Below are 19350 nucleotides of genomic sequence, written 5' to 3'. Positions count from 1 at the left end.
TTGGTGTTAAAGATAATTAGTTGGTGTTAAAGATAATTAGTTGCTGTTAAAGATAATTAGTTGGTGTTAAAAAGAAAGGTGACTGTGGTAAGAGTCATGATTGCATAATGAGTATGATAATATCAAGTTAACTAGAGTGGGGTCTCGACCGCTATTGTAAATAGTCACGGCTCGTTTTGGTGTGTTTGTGGGGTTGCAGCCTTTTCTGACAGTTGATTAAGCAAGATAAATCATGTCGGTCCTTGAACCACACCTTGGAGAGATAATTATGATCCTCAGGCAGAATAAAGCTTGATAGCTTTAGAGGCACCATTTGTCAAAAAATAATTACATTCTGTGTTCCGCTGTAGCATGTGTGTATACAAATTTAATACAATACACAAGTACAGTAGCTCATATTCACTTGAAAGCTCAGCTTTTTTTTGCACATAAACCGACGATAAAATTACAAATACATTTGTAAAAAACGGTTTGATTTTTCAGCAACCTCAAATGGTTTTATGAAAAGGGACATTCCCTGGTTTACCAGAGCAGAGTCGAATTTAAACGTTTATAAGACACTTCACGTTGTATTTCACTTAAATTATAAATCCAAGCGGATGTTTTTCATACACTACAGTAAGTGAAGACAAAAGCATATCACTTAACAAAAGCAGACAGGACTTAATACCTTAACAGCAGCAATTCGTTCAACAGCCTCACAAAATTGGAGCTTGAATTGTGTAAAACACGGACATCTGAATTGAACAGTATAGCATGAAAACACATAATAGCATGAAAGCAATGCTTTTCTTCCCCTTCTTGCTCACAGCAGTCCGAACCATGGACATACATGTTTTCCTTTACGTTTAACAACAAACCACAGAATAAAAAAAAAAGACAGAGCTAATGTCTGATGGTTTTTGGTTATACAGTACAATGTCTGGAACCTTCCTGGGTGAACATAAATTACCCTTCCGTCATTCATCTGTGACCGCATCACACGGCACCCAGATGAGGCCCAGACCCTGACCTTTCAGTCCCCAGAGTCCCGCTGGTTTGGACTGACACACTCCATCCCCACACACTCCTGGCTGATGATCCCAGATCTGATCTCAGAGCTGTGGATAAGGCTGTTTGACAGGGACTTGGGCGTGAGGCCGCAAGCCATGTATGACGGCTCCTCCAATTCCGTATGGGGCGGTGAACATTGGCCGTCTGGGGGTCCATAGGCACTGCTGTCTGAGCCCCCCTCCCCGTCCCTCCCCACCTCCTCCCTAGGCCCTTTGGTGTGGGAGTCCAGGGGTGTGTTCCCTTTGGTGGGGCTGCTGGACCCGGAAGAGCACTCCTGCAGCAGGGGACTGCGGGCACGCTGAGACTTGAAGTAGGGTTTGATGTTGGCCACTAGGATGGTGCTGTCCCGCTGCTCCTTGCCGAACGTGCTGAGGGTTTTTCTGGCTGCGCTGCGGTTGAGGCTGCCATAAATCTCTGTCTCAGCCGTGGCCTCCATTCCCACTGGGATGAAAAGGTCGGTGCGATTATCGCCACTGTCTGCTTGGCTTCCTACACGTAGCTTTGGCATCCAGCATCTGTCAGAATGGCCCAGCGCACGACATTCATCTGTGCAGTGAACAGATCTGCCTTGTCCTATGGAAAGAGTTAAAAAGTTGCTATTAAATGACAACCACTTTACAAAGGGATGGGTGCATTTGAGGTATTATCAAATATTGAAGATAAATAATAAAATGTAATTCAGAGCTCAATTTCAGCACTAGAGACCCATATGTCCTCCCAAACCCACTCAAATAAAAACTATAGAAGAATGAATAAATCATTTCTAGGGAATTAGTACAACCACTCAAATTTCCAGTCTGTCAGGACTACGATCAAGAGAAAATGTGAATTCAAAATGCATATTAAATCAAAAGAGACTGTTCGATTTGGCAAAACTGCAACATGGATCCCACACATTACAATCCCTGTGCTTTTGAAGGCATATCCAGCAAGGCAGACTAACAACAGATTACAGTCAATCTAGCTAGCACATACAATTCTGAGAACCATCCCAGCTAGCGCATCACGTTCTGAGAACCATCCCAGCTAGCGCATCACGTTCTGAGAACCATCCCAGCTAGCGCATCACGTTCGGAGAACCATCCCAGCTAGCGCATCACGTTCTGAGAACCATTCCAGCTAGCGCATTACGTTCTGAGAACCATCCCAGCTAGCGCATCACGTTCTGAGAACCATCCCAGCTAATGCATCACGTTCTGAGAACCATCCCAGCTAGCGCATCACGTTCTGAGAACCATCCCAGCTAGCGCATCACGTTCTGAGAACCATCCCAGCTAGCGCATCACGTTCTGAGAACCATCCCAGCTAACGCATCACGTTCTGAGAACCATCCCAGCTAGCGCATCACGTTCTGAGAACCATATGTTTCTTAGAGCTTGGTGAGAGCGTGGTTGTCCTGTGGTTATTTAGCAAACAACCTTCCCACAACTTTCTGGGAATGTTGCAGGATAGTTGCTTGGCTTTGGAATAATCTCAGCACATTTCATTTCTTTAACAGAACATTTCCTAAAACTTCCAACATGGTTAGATTTAATGTAAATGGTGGAAATGTTCTAGGAAGGCTCTCCAACTGGTTTGACATTGGGAATGTTCTCAAATAGTTCAGAGAACGTTAAGAAGCAACTTTCTTCTACAGGAATTTCAGTACTTCAACATAACGTTTCCTTCAGGTTTCCTCATGGTTCTATTCATGGTTATCATGGTTATTTAAAAACAAATACATTCCATTCTCAGCATCAACAAAACTCTCTCTAACTCTCCCTATCTTGTTAAGTGTGTTCAGGTTTATTGGCCTCGCCCACTAATTGGCCACACCGGATCTTAAGGAGTGTTTTTTTCTTTGAAATGAGGTCTGTTTGAATAGACTAAAATGAACAGCTTTGTAAGCTTAAAAAACATGTCATCCTAACTCCATCCTGGTGGTGCAGTGGACTAATTCCATGGACAGAGAATACAAGATTATAGGTTTGAATCTCATACATGTTTTCGGATGATTTATGCCTAAGGAAATGAATTTCCATCTGCGCTTGGAGCTCAAAAAAATAATCTAGCATTGTTATTAAAATTCTTCATTCTGTGAATGTCTTAAGAAAGTTACAACAAATAATCTTCAAAATGGCCTCCTGAGTGGTGCAGCGGTCTACAGCCTTGGGATTGATCCCAGGCTGTGTCACAGCTGGCCGTGACCAGGACGCCCATGGGGCGACGCACAATTGGCCCAGCATTGTCCGGGTTAGGGGAGGGTTTGGCTGGGGGGGATTTCCTTGGCTCATTGTGCTCTAGTGACTCCTTGTGGCAGGCCGGAGGCAGCAAGCTGACTTCGGTTGTCAGTTGGATGGTGTTTCCTCCAACACATTAGTGCGGCTGGCTTCTGAGTACAGCGAGCAGTGTGTTAAGAAACAGTGCGGCTTGGCATGTCATGTTTCGGGGGACGCATGACTCTCAACCTTCGCTTCTCTCAAGTCCATTGGGGAATTGCAGTGATGAGACAAGATCACAACCACCGAAAAAGGGGGGGGGGGGGGTAAAACCTCAAACAACCAATATTTCTGATCTCAAGAGTTTTAATAAAACTTTCAACGGAGTAAAACATTCTCAGAACCTCCCTGCAAACTAAAATAAACGTTCCCAGAAGAGGCCATGTTTTCACTTCCGTTCGCAGGGTGTTTAAAAAACAATGTACAGTTTTACTGGTCAGGAAATGTATGGCTTTGTTACCAGAACCAATAGGAAACTACAAACTTCTAAGGTACCAAATATGCTGCCTGGGAAGTGCAATTGTTTTTGTCTGCTTTTCATCTCCAGTCAGAGGGAGAACCACACCAGTTTTACATATATATGCATACAGTGCATTCGGAAAGTATTCAGACCCCTGGACTTTTTTCACATTTTTGTAACGCTATAGCCTTATTCTAAAATGAATTAAATAAATAAAAATCCTCATCAATCTACACACAATACCCCATAATGACAAAGAAAAAACAGGTTTTTAGAAATGTTGGCAAATTTATAAAATAAAAAAAAACATAAATACCCTATTTATATAAGTATTCAGAACCTTTGCTATGAGACTCGAAATTGAGCTCAGGTGCATCCTGTTTCCGTGAAATCATCCTTGAAATGTTTCTACAACTTGATTGGAGTCCACCTGTGGTCAATTGAACTGATTGGACGTGATTTGGAAAGGCACACACCTGTTATATGAGGTCCCCCAGTTGACAGTGCATGTTTCTGCAGCATTGAAGGTCCCCAAGAACACAGTGGCCTCCATCATTCTTAAATGGAAGAAGTTTGTTGGAAGAAGTTTTGCTGGCCGCCCGGCCAAACTGAGCAAATGGGGAAGAAGGGTCAGGTGACCAAGAACCCGATGGTCACTCTGACAGAGCTCAAGAGTTCCTCTGTGGAGATGGGAGAACCTTCCAGAAGGACATCCATCTCTGCAGCACTCCACCAATCAGGCCTTTATGGTAGAGTGACCAGACGGAAGCCAGCGGCAGGGACTGGGAGACTAGTCAGGATTGAGGAAAAGATGAATGGAGCAAAGTACAGAGAGATCCTTGATGAAAACCTGCTCCAGAGCGCTCAGGTCCTCAGACTTGGGCGAAGGTTCACCTTCCAACAGGACAATGACCCTAAGCACACATCCAAGACAACGCAGGAATGGCTTCAGGACAAGTCTCTGAATGTCCTTGAGTGGCCCAGCCAGAGCCCGGACTTGAACCCAATCGAACATCGCTGGAGAGACCTGAAAAAAAAACCTGTCAGAGCTTGAGAGAATCTGCAGAGAAGAATGGGAGAAACTGCCCAAATACAAGTGCCAAGCTTGTAGTGTCATACCCATAAAGACTCGAGGCTGTAAAGCTTCAACAAAGTACTGAGTAAAGGGTCTGAATACTTATGTAAAAAAATATATATATACAAATTAGCAAAACATTCTAAAAAACTGTTTTTGCTTTGTCATTATGGGGGTATTGTGTGAAGATTGATGAGGGAAAACAATTATTTAATACATTTTTTAATAAGGCTGTAACGTAACAAAATGTGGAAAAAGTAAAGGGGTCTGAATACCTTCCGAAGGCACTGTATAACAACCACAACATAGGCAGTAGGACCAGGAAAGAGACTCATTTAAATGTAGTTTTAAAGGTAGCTATCCCCACTGTAAAGAAACTAGCCTTTGACAATGATGTAGAGAGAGAGGTCTGTGTATTGAAAAGGTTCATGGAAGCATTTGCACAGTTGATATTTTGGACTACAGTTTTTATGACTGTGGTGACTAAAAATCCAGTGTTACATTGCCTTCTCACTATGTGCGTTGAATTCAAATGAGTTCAGACAATTAAGAATTGATATATGGGTTGAGCACCTGTTGAGAGAGGTGCCAACAAGGCATTTTATGTTTATTTTGCAATGCATATGGAAAGTGGTTAAATATAGGAAACTATCATACCTTGACTCACAGGGATAGTTTATTTTCACAGCTTACAGGCGAAGACTCTCACTTTGCCCGAAACAATAGCTATTTGTTATCAAAGTTAGTGTGTTTGTGTCAAACGAGTTGCACACCCTTTGCCAAGATACACCTTTCAGTGGTGGATGGTATGCGGATTTGCCATGTCTCACACAACACAGACCAATCACACGTTAGGAACTTCCCTTCTTACATACAGATGTAGGATCTTAATTTGACCAGTTTCTCACAGCAGGAAAATAATCCTGCAGTAACAGGAAATGTTCATTATTATGTGGATTATAGTTAATGGACATTTTTTTGATGGGTTGATCCATTTTTCGTTAGTGCAAATTAAGTCTGAAATTGTGGAAATTCGAAACTTTAGAAGCATATTTATAACTCAAATACACGTTAGCATTTCCTGTGACACAGGATTTGTTTTAGCGACAACAGAGTGGTCAAATTAAGAGAGAACAGCTGTCCTGTAACTATTCCTAAAGACAATGTGGGGGATCTTACAAAACATAGCCAGAGTAGACATCTGGCTGTGTTTTGCCATGTACGTGCCCGAGTCAGTATAATTAAAATCTCTGAAAGCACCATAGAGTTCCAAGACTAATCATCTTTAATGGGTCTACAATTGCAGGCGTGTGCCTTGTGGATGCTTGTTAAAAGCCAGAGACACAGAGAAGCCATTTAAAGAGATCACAAGGGTGGTGGTATTACGTCTAAGCTGAAGGGGGGGGGGGGGGGTGGGAAATGTTTTCAAAGACAAAGAACCTGCCTGGTCGTGGTAAATAGAAAAAGCCTAGCAACAGAGACGCCCGGTACACACGCAGCTAGAGGCTCCTGGTGACAGGACATACTTCGAAGGGAGGACAGCTATTGGTGCATTCATCGCCTGTATCAAATCCGAGAGGAGTCTACGATAAAGGTGAAAATACACAAAAAAAAAAAGCAATACTCAATCCACCCTGTTGTTAGGGCTTGTGGTGACTTTGTGCTAAGTTGAAACTATTATTCCAGGCCATATGATCCTCCTGTCCAGGTAAAGGACACATCAACCTACACCTCACTACGAGGGCAATTTGGGCCTATAGAGCAAATACATCATACCAGAAACCGATTGCCCCAGAGGAGAAAACTGTCTGCAAACTGCCTGTCAATTCAATATAAAACGGACCAACAGTAACCATTCAGTGTAACAATCAGTTTAGCTTTAAACAACATATTGTACAACCAAAGACACAACTCTGAGTACAACAGAAAAAAATCCATAACACAAGCTATTCATTTTAGTACCTGTTCTTTGCAATGATCTTATCTCACTAAATGCAGGTCTATAAATTAATTGACATTACAGTCAAGTAAGCGTCTGTGCTGCGTGTCAATTCCGTTTCTGAACATATGAAACATCTCTTTCAGTATCGTTCCATTTGATTGGTCTTTGGACAGGGTCTGGAGAATTACATTCAGAAATATGTGCTCCAGAAAGGTAGGATTGAATTTACACATCCCACAGAGAGACTGGCCCTGCCGTTTCCCCTGACAACACACACACACACACACACACACACACACACACACACACACACACACACACACACACACACACACACACACACACACACACACACACACACACACACACACACATCCCCCTGGCAACCATTTCTGTCCTCCTGGGCATACCACAAACACACAGCTCATAGCAATGGAGTGGAAAGTAGTCCACCTGACCTTAGTACTGTCCAGGGACCTGATGACCACAGTACTGTCCAGGTACCTGATGACCAATGTACTGTCCAACTGATGACCACAGTACTGTCCAGGGACCTGATGACAACAGTACTGTCTACCTGATGACAACAGTACTATCCAGGGACCTGATGACCACAGTACTGTTCAGGGAACCGATGACAACAGTATTTTGTGGGCTATACTCAGACTTGTCTCAGGATGGTAAGTTGGTGGTTGAAGATATCCCTCTAGTGGTGTGGGGGCTGTGCTTTGGCAAAGTGGGTGGAGTTATATCCTTCCTGTTTGGCCCTGTCCGGGGGTATCATCGGATGGGGCCACAGTGTCTCCTGACCCCTCCTGTCTCAGCCTCCAGTATTTATGCTGCAGTAGTTTATGTGTCGGGGGGCTAGGGTCAGTCTGTTATATCTGGAGTACTTCTCCTGTCTTATCCGGTGTCCTGTGTGAATTTAAGTATGCGCTCTTTAATTCTCTCTTACTTTCTTTCTCTCTCTCGGAGGACCTGAGCCCTAGGACCATGCCTAAGGACTACCTGACATGATGACTGCTCGCTGTCCCCAGTCCACCTAGCCGTGATGCTGCTCCAGTTTCAACTGTTCTGCCTGCGGCTATGGAACCCTGACCTGTTCACCGGACGTGCTACCTGTCCCAGACCTGCTGTTTTCAACTCTCTAGAGACAGCAGGAGCGGTAGAGACACTCTCAATGACCGGCAATGAAAAGCCAACTGACATTTACTCCTGAGGTGCTGACCTGTTGCACCCTCGACAACTACTGTGATTATTATTATTTGACCATGCAGGTCAGTTATGAACATTTGGACATCTTGGCCATGTTCGGTTATAATCTCCACCCGGCACAGCCAGAAGAGGACTGGCCATCCCTCATAGCCTGGTTCCTCTCTAGGTTTCTTCCTAGGTACTGGTCATTCTAGGGAGTTTTTCCAAGCCACCGTGCTTCTACACCTGCATTGCTTGCTGATTGGGGTTTTAGGCTGGGTGTCTGTCCAGCAATAAGAAGGGCTATACACATTTGATTTGATTTGATACTGTCCAGCGACCTGATGACCACAGTACTGTCAACCTGATGACCACAGTACTGTCTACCTGATGACCACAGTACTGTCTACCTGATGACCACAGTACTGTCTACCTGATGAACACAGTACTGTCCACATGATGACCACAGTACTGTCTACCTGATGAACACAGTACTGTCAACCTGATGACCACAGTACGGTCTACCTGATGACATCAGTACTGTCAACCTGATGACCACAGTACTGTCTACCTGATGACATCAGTACTGTCAACATGATGAACACAGTACTGTCCACCTGATGAACACAGTACTGTCCACCTGATGAACACAGTACTGTCTACCTGATGACCACAGTACTGTCTACCTGATGACCACAGTACTGTCAACCTGATGACCACAGTACTGTCTACCTGATGAACACAGTACTGTCAACCTGATGACCACAGTACTGTCTACCTGATGACCACAGTACTGTCAACCTGATGACCACAGTACTGTCTACCTGATGACCACAGTACTGTCTACCTGATGACCACAGTACTGTCTACCTGATGACCACAGTACTGTCTACCTGATGACCACAGTACTGTCAACCTGATGAACACAGTACTGTCTACCTGATGACCACAGTACTGTCTACCTGATGACCACAGTACCGTCAACCTGATGAACACAGTACTGTCTACCTGATGAACACAGTACTGTCTACCTGATGACCACAGTACTGTCAACCTGATGACCACAGTACTGTCTACCTGATGAACACAGTACTGTCAACCTGATGACCACAGTACTGTCTACCTGATGACCACAGTACTGTCTACCTGATGACCACAGTACTGTCTACCTGATGACCACAGTACTGTCTACCTGATGACCACAGTACTGTCTACCTGATGAACACAGTACTGTCTACCTGATGAACACAGTACTGTCTAGCTTATGACGACAGCACTGTCTACCTGATGAAAACAGTACTGTCTACCTGATGACCACAGTACTGTCTACCTGATGACCACAGTACTGTCTACCTGATGAACACAGTACTGTCTACCTGATGAACACAGTACTGTCGACCTGATGAACACAGTACTGTCTACCTGATGACGACAGCACTGTCTACCTGATGAACACAGTACTGTCTACCTGATGACCACAGTACTCTCCAGGGACCTGATGACAACAGTACTGTCCACCTGATGACAACAATAGTGTCCAGGGACCTGATGAGCCCAGTACTGTCCTGGGACATGATGACCACAGTACTGTCCACATGATGACCATAGTACTGTCCAGGGACCTGATGACCCCAGTACTGTCCAGGGACCTGATGACCACAGTACTGTCCAGTGACCTGATGACAACAGTACTGTCCAGTGACCTGATGACAACAGTACTGTCTCACGAACTGATGACCACAGTACTGTCCTGGACCCTGATGACCACAGTACTGTCCACATGACGACAACAGTACTGTCAACATGATGACATCAGTACTGTCAACCTGATGACCACAGTACTGTCAACCTGATGACCACAGTATTGTCCACCTGATGACAACAGTACTGTTCACCTAATGACCACAGTATTGTCAACCTGATGACATCAGTACTGTCAACCTTATGACAACAGTACTGTCCACATGATGACAACAGTACTGTCCACATGATGACAACAGCACTGTCAACCTGATGACATCAGTACTGTCCAGGGCCCTGATGACCACAGTACTGTCCACCTGATGACAACAGTACTGTCAACATGATGACAACAGTACTGTCAACCTAATGACCACAGTACTGTCCAGGGACCTGATGACCACAGTACTGTTCACATGATGACAACAGTACTGTCAACCTGATGACCACAGTACTGTTCACATGATCACAACAGTACTGTCCACCTGATGACAACAGTACTGTCCACATGATGACCACAGTACTGTCCAGGGACCAGATGACAACAGTACTGTTCACCTGATGACCTCAGTACTGTCCACATGATGACAACAGTACTGTCCACATGATGACAACAGTACTGTCCACCTGATGACAACAGTACTGTCCAGGGCCCTGATCACAACAGTACTGTCCACATGATGACAACAGTACTGTCCACATGATGACAACAGTACTGTCCAGGGACCTGATGACAACAGTACTGTCCACATGATAACAACAGTACTGTCCACATGATGACAACAGTACTTTTCAGGGACCTGATGACAACAGTACTGTCAACCTGATGACAACAGTACTGTCAACCTGATGACCACTGTACTGTCCACCTGATGACAACAGGACTGTCAACCTGATGACAACAGTACTGTCAACCTGATGACCAATGTACTGTCCACCTGATGACAACAGTACTGTCAACCTGATGACAACAGTACTGTCAACCTGATGACCACTGTACTGTCCACATGATGACAACAGTACTGTCAACCTGATGACAACAGTACTGTCAACCTGATGACAACAGTACTGTCAACCTGATGACCACTGTACTGTCCACATGATGACAACAGTACTGTCAACCTGATGACAACAGTACTGTCCACCTGATGACCACAGTACTGTCCAGGGAACTGATGACCACAGTACTGTCAACATGATGACAACAGTACTGTCCAGGGCCCTGATGACCACAGTACTGTCCACATGATGACAACAGCACTGTCAACCTGATGACAAAAGTAATGTCCAGGGCCCTGATGACCACTGTACTGTCCACATGATGACAACAGTACTGTCCACATGATGACAACAGGACTGTCAACCTGATGACAACAGTACTGTCCAGGGAACTGATGACAACAGCAATGTCAACCTGATGACAACAGTACTGTCCACATGATGACAACAGGACTGTCAACCTGATGACAACAGTACTGTCCAGGGAAGTGATGACAACAGCAATGTCCAGGGAACTGATGACAACAGCACTGTCAACCTGATGACAACAGTACTGTCAACCTGATGACAACAGTACTGTCAACCTGATGACAACAGTACTGTCCAGGGCCCTAATGACCACAGTACTGTCCACATGATGACAACAGCACTGTCAACCTGATGACAACAGTAATGTCCAGGGCCCTGATGACCACTGTACTGTCCACATGATGACAACAGTACTGTCCACATGATGACAACAGTACTGTCAACCTGATGACAACAGTACTGTCCAGGGAACTGATGACAACAGCACTGTCAACCTGATGACAACAGTACTGTCCAGGGCCCTGATGACCACAGTACTGTCCACATGATGACAACAGTACTGTCCACCTGATGACAACAGTACTGTTCAATTAATGACAACAGTACTGTCCACATGATGACAACAGTACTGTCCACCTGATGATAACAGTACTGTCCACCTGATGACCACAGTACTGTCCAGGGACCTGATAACCACAGTACTGTCCAGGGACATGATGACTACACTACTGTCCACCTGATGACAACAGTATTGTCCACCTGATGACCACAGTACTGTCCAGGGACATGATGACTACAGTACTGTCTACCTGATGACAACAGTATTGTCCACCTGATGACCACAGTACTGTCCACCTGATGACCACAGTACTGTCAACCTGTTGACAACAGTACTGTCCACCTGATGACCACAGTACTGTCAACCTGTTGACAACAGTACTGTCCACCTGATGACCACAGTACTGTCAACCTGATGACATCAGTACTGTCAACCTGATGATATCAGTACTGTCAACCTGATGACAACAGTACTTTCCAGGGCCCTGATGACAACAGTACTGTCAACCTGTTGACAACAGTACTGTCCACCTGATGACCACAGTACTGTCAACCTGATGATATCAGTACTGTCAACCTGATGATATCAGTACTGTCAACCTGATGACAACAGTACTGTCCATCTGATGACAACAGTACTGTCCAGGGCCCTGATGACAACAGTACTGTCCACATGATGACAACAATACTGTCCACCTGATGACAACAGTACTGTTCACCTAATGACCACAGTACTGTCCAGGGACCTGATGACAACAGTACTGTCCAGGGACCTGATGACAACAGTACTGTCCAGGGACCTGATGACCTCAGTACTGTCCACCTGATGACCACAGGACTGTCCACCTGATGACCACAGTACTGTCCACATGATGACAACAGTACTGTCCAGGGACCTGATGACAACAGTACTGTCCAGGGACCTGATGACCTCAGTACTGTCCACCTGATGACCACAGTAGTGTCCACCTGATGACCACAGTACTGTCCACATGATGACAACAGTACTGTCCACCTGATGACAACAGTACAGTCCACCTGATGACAACAGTTCAGTCCACCTGATGACAACAGTACAGTCCACCTGATGACAACAGTACTGTCCACATGATGACAACAGTACTGTCCACCTGATGACAACAGTACAGTCCACCTGATGACAACAGTACAGTCCACATGATGACAACAGTACTGTCCACATGATGACAACAGTACTGTCCACCTGATGACAACAGTACAGTCCACCTGATGACAACAGTACAGTCCACCTGATGACAACAGTACTGTCCACCTGATGACCACAGTACTGTCCACATGATGACAACAGTACTGTCCACCTGATGACAACAGTACAGTCCAGGGACCTGATGACCACAGTACTGTCCAGGGACGTGATGACCACAGGACTGTCCAGGGACCTGATGACCTCAATACTGTCCACCTGATGACCACAGGACTGTCCAGGGACCTGATGACAACAGTACTGTCCACCTAATGATATCAGTACTGTCAACCTGATGACAACAGTACTTTCCAGGGCCCTGATGACAACAGTACTGTCAACCTGTTGACAACAGTACTGTCCACCTGATGACCACAGTACTGTCAACCTGATGATATCAGTACTGTCAACCTGATGATATCAGTACTGTCAACCTGATGACAACAGTACTGTCCATCTGATGACAACAGTACTGTCCAGGGCCCTGATGACAACAGTACTGTCCACATGATGACAACAATACTGTCCACCTGATGACAACAGTACTGTTCACCTAATGACCACAGTACTGTCCAGGGACCTGATGACAACAGTACTGTCCAGGGACCTGATGACAACAGTACTGTCCAGGGACCTGATGACCTCAGTACTGTCCACCTGATGACCACAGGACTGTCCACCTGATGACCACAGTACTGTCCACATGATGACAACAGTACTGTCCAGGGACCTGATGACAACAGTACTGTCCAGGGACCTGATGACCTCAGTACTGTCCACCTGATGACCACAGTAGTGTCCACCTGATGACCACAGTACTGTCCACATGATGACAACAGTACTGTCCACCTGATGACAACAGTACAGTCCACCTGATGACAACAGTACAGTCCACCTGATGACAACAGTACAGTCCACCTGATGACAACAGTACTGTCCACCTGATGACAACAGTACAGTCCACCTGATGACAACAGTACAGTCCACATGATGACAACAGTACTGTCCACATGATGACAACAGTACTGTCCACCTGATGACAACAGTACAGTCCACCTGATGACAACAGTACAGTCCACCTGATGACAACAGTACTGTCCACCTGATGACCACAGTACTGTCCACATGATGACAACAGTACTGTCCACCTGATGACAACAGTACAGTCCAGGGACCTGATGACCACAGTACTGTCCAGGGCCCTGATGACAACAGTACTGTCCACATGATGACAACAATACTGTCCACCTGATGACAACAGTACTGTTCACCTAATGACCACAGTACTGTCCAGGGACCTGATGACAACAGTACTGTCCAGGGACCTGATGACAACAGTACTGTCCAGGGACCTGATGACCTCAGTACTGTCCACCTGATGACCACAGGACTGTCCACCTGATGACCACAGTACTGTCCACATGATGACAACAGTACTGTCCAGGGACCTGATGACAACAGTACTGTCCAGGGACCTGATGACCTCAGTACTGTCCACCTGATGACCACAGTAGTGTCCACCTGATGACCACAGTACTGTCCACATGATGACAACAGTACTGTCCACCTGATGACAACAGTACAGTCCACCTGATGACAACAGTACTTTCCAGGGCCCTGATGACAACAGTACTGTCAACCTGTTGACAACAGTACTGTCCACCTGATGACCACAGTACTGTCAACCTGATGATATCAGTACTGTCAACCTGATGATATCAGTACTGTCAACCTGATGACAACAGTACTGTCCATCTGATGACAACAGTACTGTCCAGGGCCCTGATGACAACAGTACTGTCCACATGATGACAACAATACTGTCCACCTGATGACAACAGTACTGTTCACCTAATGACCACAGTACTGTCCAGGGACCTGATGACAACAGTACTGTCCAGGGACCTGATGACAACAGTACTGTCCAGGGACCTGATGACCTCAGTACTGTCCACCTGATGACCACAGGACTGTCCACCTGATGACCACAGTACTGTCCACATGATGACAACAGTACTGTCCAGGGACCTGATGACAACAGTACTGTCCAGGGACCTGATGACCTCAGTACTGTCCACCTGATGACCACAGTAGTGTCCACCTGATGACCACAGTACTGTCCACATGATGACAACAGTACTGTCCACCTGATGACAACAGTACAGTCCACCTGATGACAACAGTACAGTCCACCTGATGACAACAGTACAGTCCACCTGATGACAACAGTACTGTCCACCTGATGACAACAGTACAGTCCACCTGATGACAACAGTACAGTCCACATGATGACAACAGTACTGTCCACATGATGACAACAGTACTGTCCACCTGATGACAACAGTACAGTCCACCTGATGACAACAGTACAGTCCACCTGATGACAACAGTACTGTCCACCTGATGACCACAGTACTGTCCACATGATGACAACAGTACTGTCCACCTGATGACAACAGTACAGTCCAGGGACCTGATGACCACAGTACTGTCCAGGGACGTGATGACCACAGGACTGTCCAGGGACGTGATGACCTCAATACTGTCCACCTGATGACCACAGGACTGTCCAGGGACCTGATGACAACAGTACTGTCCACCTAATGACCTCAGTACTGTCCACCTGACGACCACAGTACTGTCTAGGGACCTGATGACATCAGTATTGTCCAGGGACCTGATGACCACAGTACTGTCCAGGGACCTGATGACAACAGTACTGTCCACCTGATGACAACAGTACTGTCCAGGGACCTGATGACCACAGTACTGTCCAGGGACCTGATGACCTCAATACTGTCCACATGATGACCTCAGTACTGTCCACCTGATGACCACAGTACTGTCCACCTGATGACCACAGTACTGTCCAGGGACCTGATGACCACAGTACTGTCCACCTGATGACCACAGTACTGTCCAGGGACCTGATGACCTCAGTACTGTCCACCTGATGACCACAGTACTGTCCACCTGATGACCTCAGTACTGTCCACCTGATGACCACAGTACTTTCCAGGGACCTGATGACCACAGTACTGTCCAGGGACCTGATGACAACAGGACTGTCCACCTGATGACAACAGTACTGTCCACATGATGACAACAGTACTGTCCACCTGATGACAACAGTAATGTCCACACGATGACCACAGTACTGTTCACCTGATGACCACAGTACTGTCCAGGGACCTGATGACCACAGTACTGTCCACCTGATAACAACAGTACTGTCCACATGATGACCCCAGTACTGTCCAGTGACCTGATGACCACAGTACTGTCCACCTGATAACAACAGTACTGTTCACCTGATGACCACAGTACTGTCCAGGGACCTGATGACTACAGTACTGTCCAGGGACCTGATGACAACAGTACTGTCCACCTGATGACCACAGTGATGTCCACCTGATGACAACAGTACTGTCCACCGATGACATCAGTACTGTCCAGGGACCTGATGACCACAGTACTGTCCAGGGACCTGATGACCACAGTACTGTCCAGGGACCTGATGACAACAGTACTATCCAGGGAACTGATGACAACAGTACTGTCCAAACGATGACCACAGGACTGTCCAGGGCCCTGATGACAACAGTACTGTCCAGGGCCCTGATGACAACAGTACTGTCCACCTGATGACCACAGTACTGTCCACCTGATGACCACAGTACTGTCCAGGGACCTGATGACAACAGTACTGTCCACCTGATGACAACAGTACTGTCCAGTGACCTGATGACAACAGTACTGTCCACATGATGACAACAGTACTGTCCACATGATGACCACAGTACTGTCCACCTGATGACAACAGTAATGTCCACACGATGACCACAGTACTGTCCAGGGACCTGATGACCTCAATACTGTCCACCTGATGACAACAGTACTGTCCAGGGACCTGATGACCTCAATACTGTCCACCTGATGACAACAGTAATGTCCACACGATGACCACAGTACTGTCCAGGGACCTGATGACCTCAATACTGTCCACCTGATGACAACAGTACTGTCCAGTGACCTGATGACCACAGTACTGTCCACATGATGACCACAGTACTGTCCACATGATGACAACAGTACTGTCCACATGATGACCACAGTACTGTCCACATGATGATAACAGTATTGTCCACCTGATGACCTCAGTACTGTCCACCTGATGACAACAGTACTGTCCACATGATGACCACAGTACTGTCCACATGATGACCACAGTACTGTCCACCTGATGACCTCAGTACTGTCCACCTGATGACAACAGTACAGTCCACCTGATGACCTCAGTACTGTCCACCTGATGACAACAGTACTGTCCACATGATGACCACAGTACTGTCCACCTGATGACAACAGTACTGTCCACATGATGACCACAGTACTGTCCACCTGATGACCTCAGTACTGTCCACATGATGACCACAGTACTGTCCACATGATGACCACAGTACTGTCCACCTGATGACAACAGTAATGTCCACACGATGACCACAGTACTGTCCACCTGATGACAACAGTAATGTCCACATGATGACAACAGTACTGTCCACCTGATGACAACAGTAATGTCCACACGATGACCACAGTACAGTCCACCTGATGACAACAGTACTGTCCACCTGATGACAACAGTACTGTCCACATGATGACCACAGTACTGTCCACCTGATGACAACAGTAATGTCCACATGATGACAACAGTACTGTCCACCTGATGACAACAGTAATGTCCACACGATGACCACAGTACTGTCCACCTGATGACCTCAGTACTGTCCACCTGATGACCTCAGTACTGTCAACCTGATGACCTCAGTACTGTCCACCTGATGACCTCAGTAATGTCCACCTGATGACCTCAGTACTGTCCACCTTATGACCTCAGTACTGTCCACCTGATGACCTCAGTACTGTCCACCTGATGACAACAGTACTGTCCACATGATGACCACAGTACTGTCCACCTGATGACCACAGTACTGTCCAGGGACCTGATGACCACAGTACTGTCCAGGGACCTGATGACCACAGTACTGTCTACCTGATGACCTCAGTACTGTCCACATGATGACCACAGTACTGTCCACCTGATGACCACAGTACTGTCCAGGGACCTGATGACCACAGTACTGTCCAGGGACCTGATGACCACAGTAGTGTCCACCTGATGACCACAGTACTGTCCACATGATGACAACAGTACTGTCCACCTGATGACCACAGGACTGTCCACCTAATGACCTCAGTACTGTCCAGGCAACTGAAGACAACAGTACTGTCAAGGGAACTTATCACAACAGTACTGTCCACCTGATGACCACAGTACTGTCCACCTGATGACCACAGTACTGTCCAGGGACCTGATGACAACAGTACTGTCCACCTGATGACAACAGTACTGTCCAGTGACCTGATGACAACAGTACTGTCCACATGATGACAACAGTACTGTCCACATGATGACCACAGTACTGTCCACCTGATGACAACAGTAATGTCCACACGATGACCACAGTACTGTCCAGGGACCTGATGACCTCAATACTGTCCACCTGATGACAACAGTACTGTCCAGGGACCTGATGACCTCAATACTGTCCACTTGATGACAACAGTAATGTCCACACGATGACCACAGTACTGTCCAGGGACCTGATGACCTCAATACTGTCCACCTGATGACAACAGTACTGTCCAGTGACCTGATGACCACAGTACTGTCCACATGATGACCACAGTACTGTCCACATGATGACAACAGTACTGTCCACATGATGACCACAGTACTGTCCACATGATGATAACAGTATTGTCCACCTGATGACCTCAGTACTGTCCACCTGATGACAACAGTACTGTCCACATGATGACCACAGTACTGTCCACATGATGACCACAGTACTGTCCACCTGATGACCTCAGTACTGTCCACCTGATGACAACAGTACAGTCCACCTGATGACCTCAGTACTGTCCACCTGATGACAACAGTACTGTCCACATGATGACCACAGTACTGTCCACCTGATGACAACAGTACTGTCCACATGATGACCACAGTACTGTCCACCTGATGACCTCAGTACTGTCCACATGATGACCACAGTACTGTCCACCTGATGACAACAGTAATGTCCACACGATGACCACAGTACTGTCCACCTGATGACAACAGTAATGTCCACATGATGACAACAGTACTGTCCACCTGATGACAACAGTAATGTCCACACGATGACCACAGTACAGTCCACCTGATGACAACAGTACTGTCCACCTGATGACAACAGTACTGTCCACATGATGACCACAGTACTGTCCACCTGATGACAACAGTAATGTCCACATGATGACAACAGTACTGTCCACCTGATGACAACAGTAATGTCCACACGATGACCACAGTACTGTCCACCTGATGACCTCAGTACTGTCCACCTGATGACCTCAGTACTGTCAACCTGATGACCTCAGTACTGTCCACCTGATGACCTCAGTAATGTCCACCTGATGACCTCAGTACTGTCC

General features: G+C 46.4%; 1 protein-coding gene across 1 annotated transcript in view; it reads right to left on the bottom strand.

Annotated features, from left to right (window-relative positions):
* Positions 1–347: 347 nt before the first annotated feature.
* LOC110520623 (protocadherin-17) overlaps positions 348–19350 on the bottom strand; it is a 30675-nt gene continuing 11672 nt past the window's right edge. The window contains exon 4 of the mRNA XM_021598026.3: positions 348–1626. Within this exon, the coding sequence (XP_021453701.3) occupies positions 1016–1626 (611 nt within the window). The 3' untranslated portion in view covers positions 348–1015. The remainder of the gene's footprint in view (positions 1627–19350) is intronic.

Source organism: Oncorhynchus mykiss, chromosome 3, assembly GCF_057628025.1.
Source record: "Oncorhynchus mykiss isolate SJ-2025 chromosome 3, ASM5762802v1, whole genome shotgun sequence".
Taxonomy (NCBI): Eukaryota; Metazoa; Chordata; class Actinopteri; order Salmoniformes; family Salmonidae; genus Oncorhynchus; species Oncorhynchus mykiss.
Note: the sequence above shows the minus strand (reverse complement) of the source record. Positions and strands in the feature narration are given on the sequence as shown.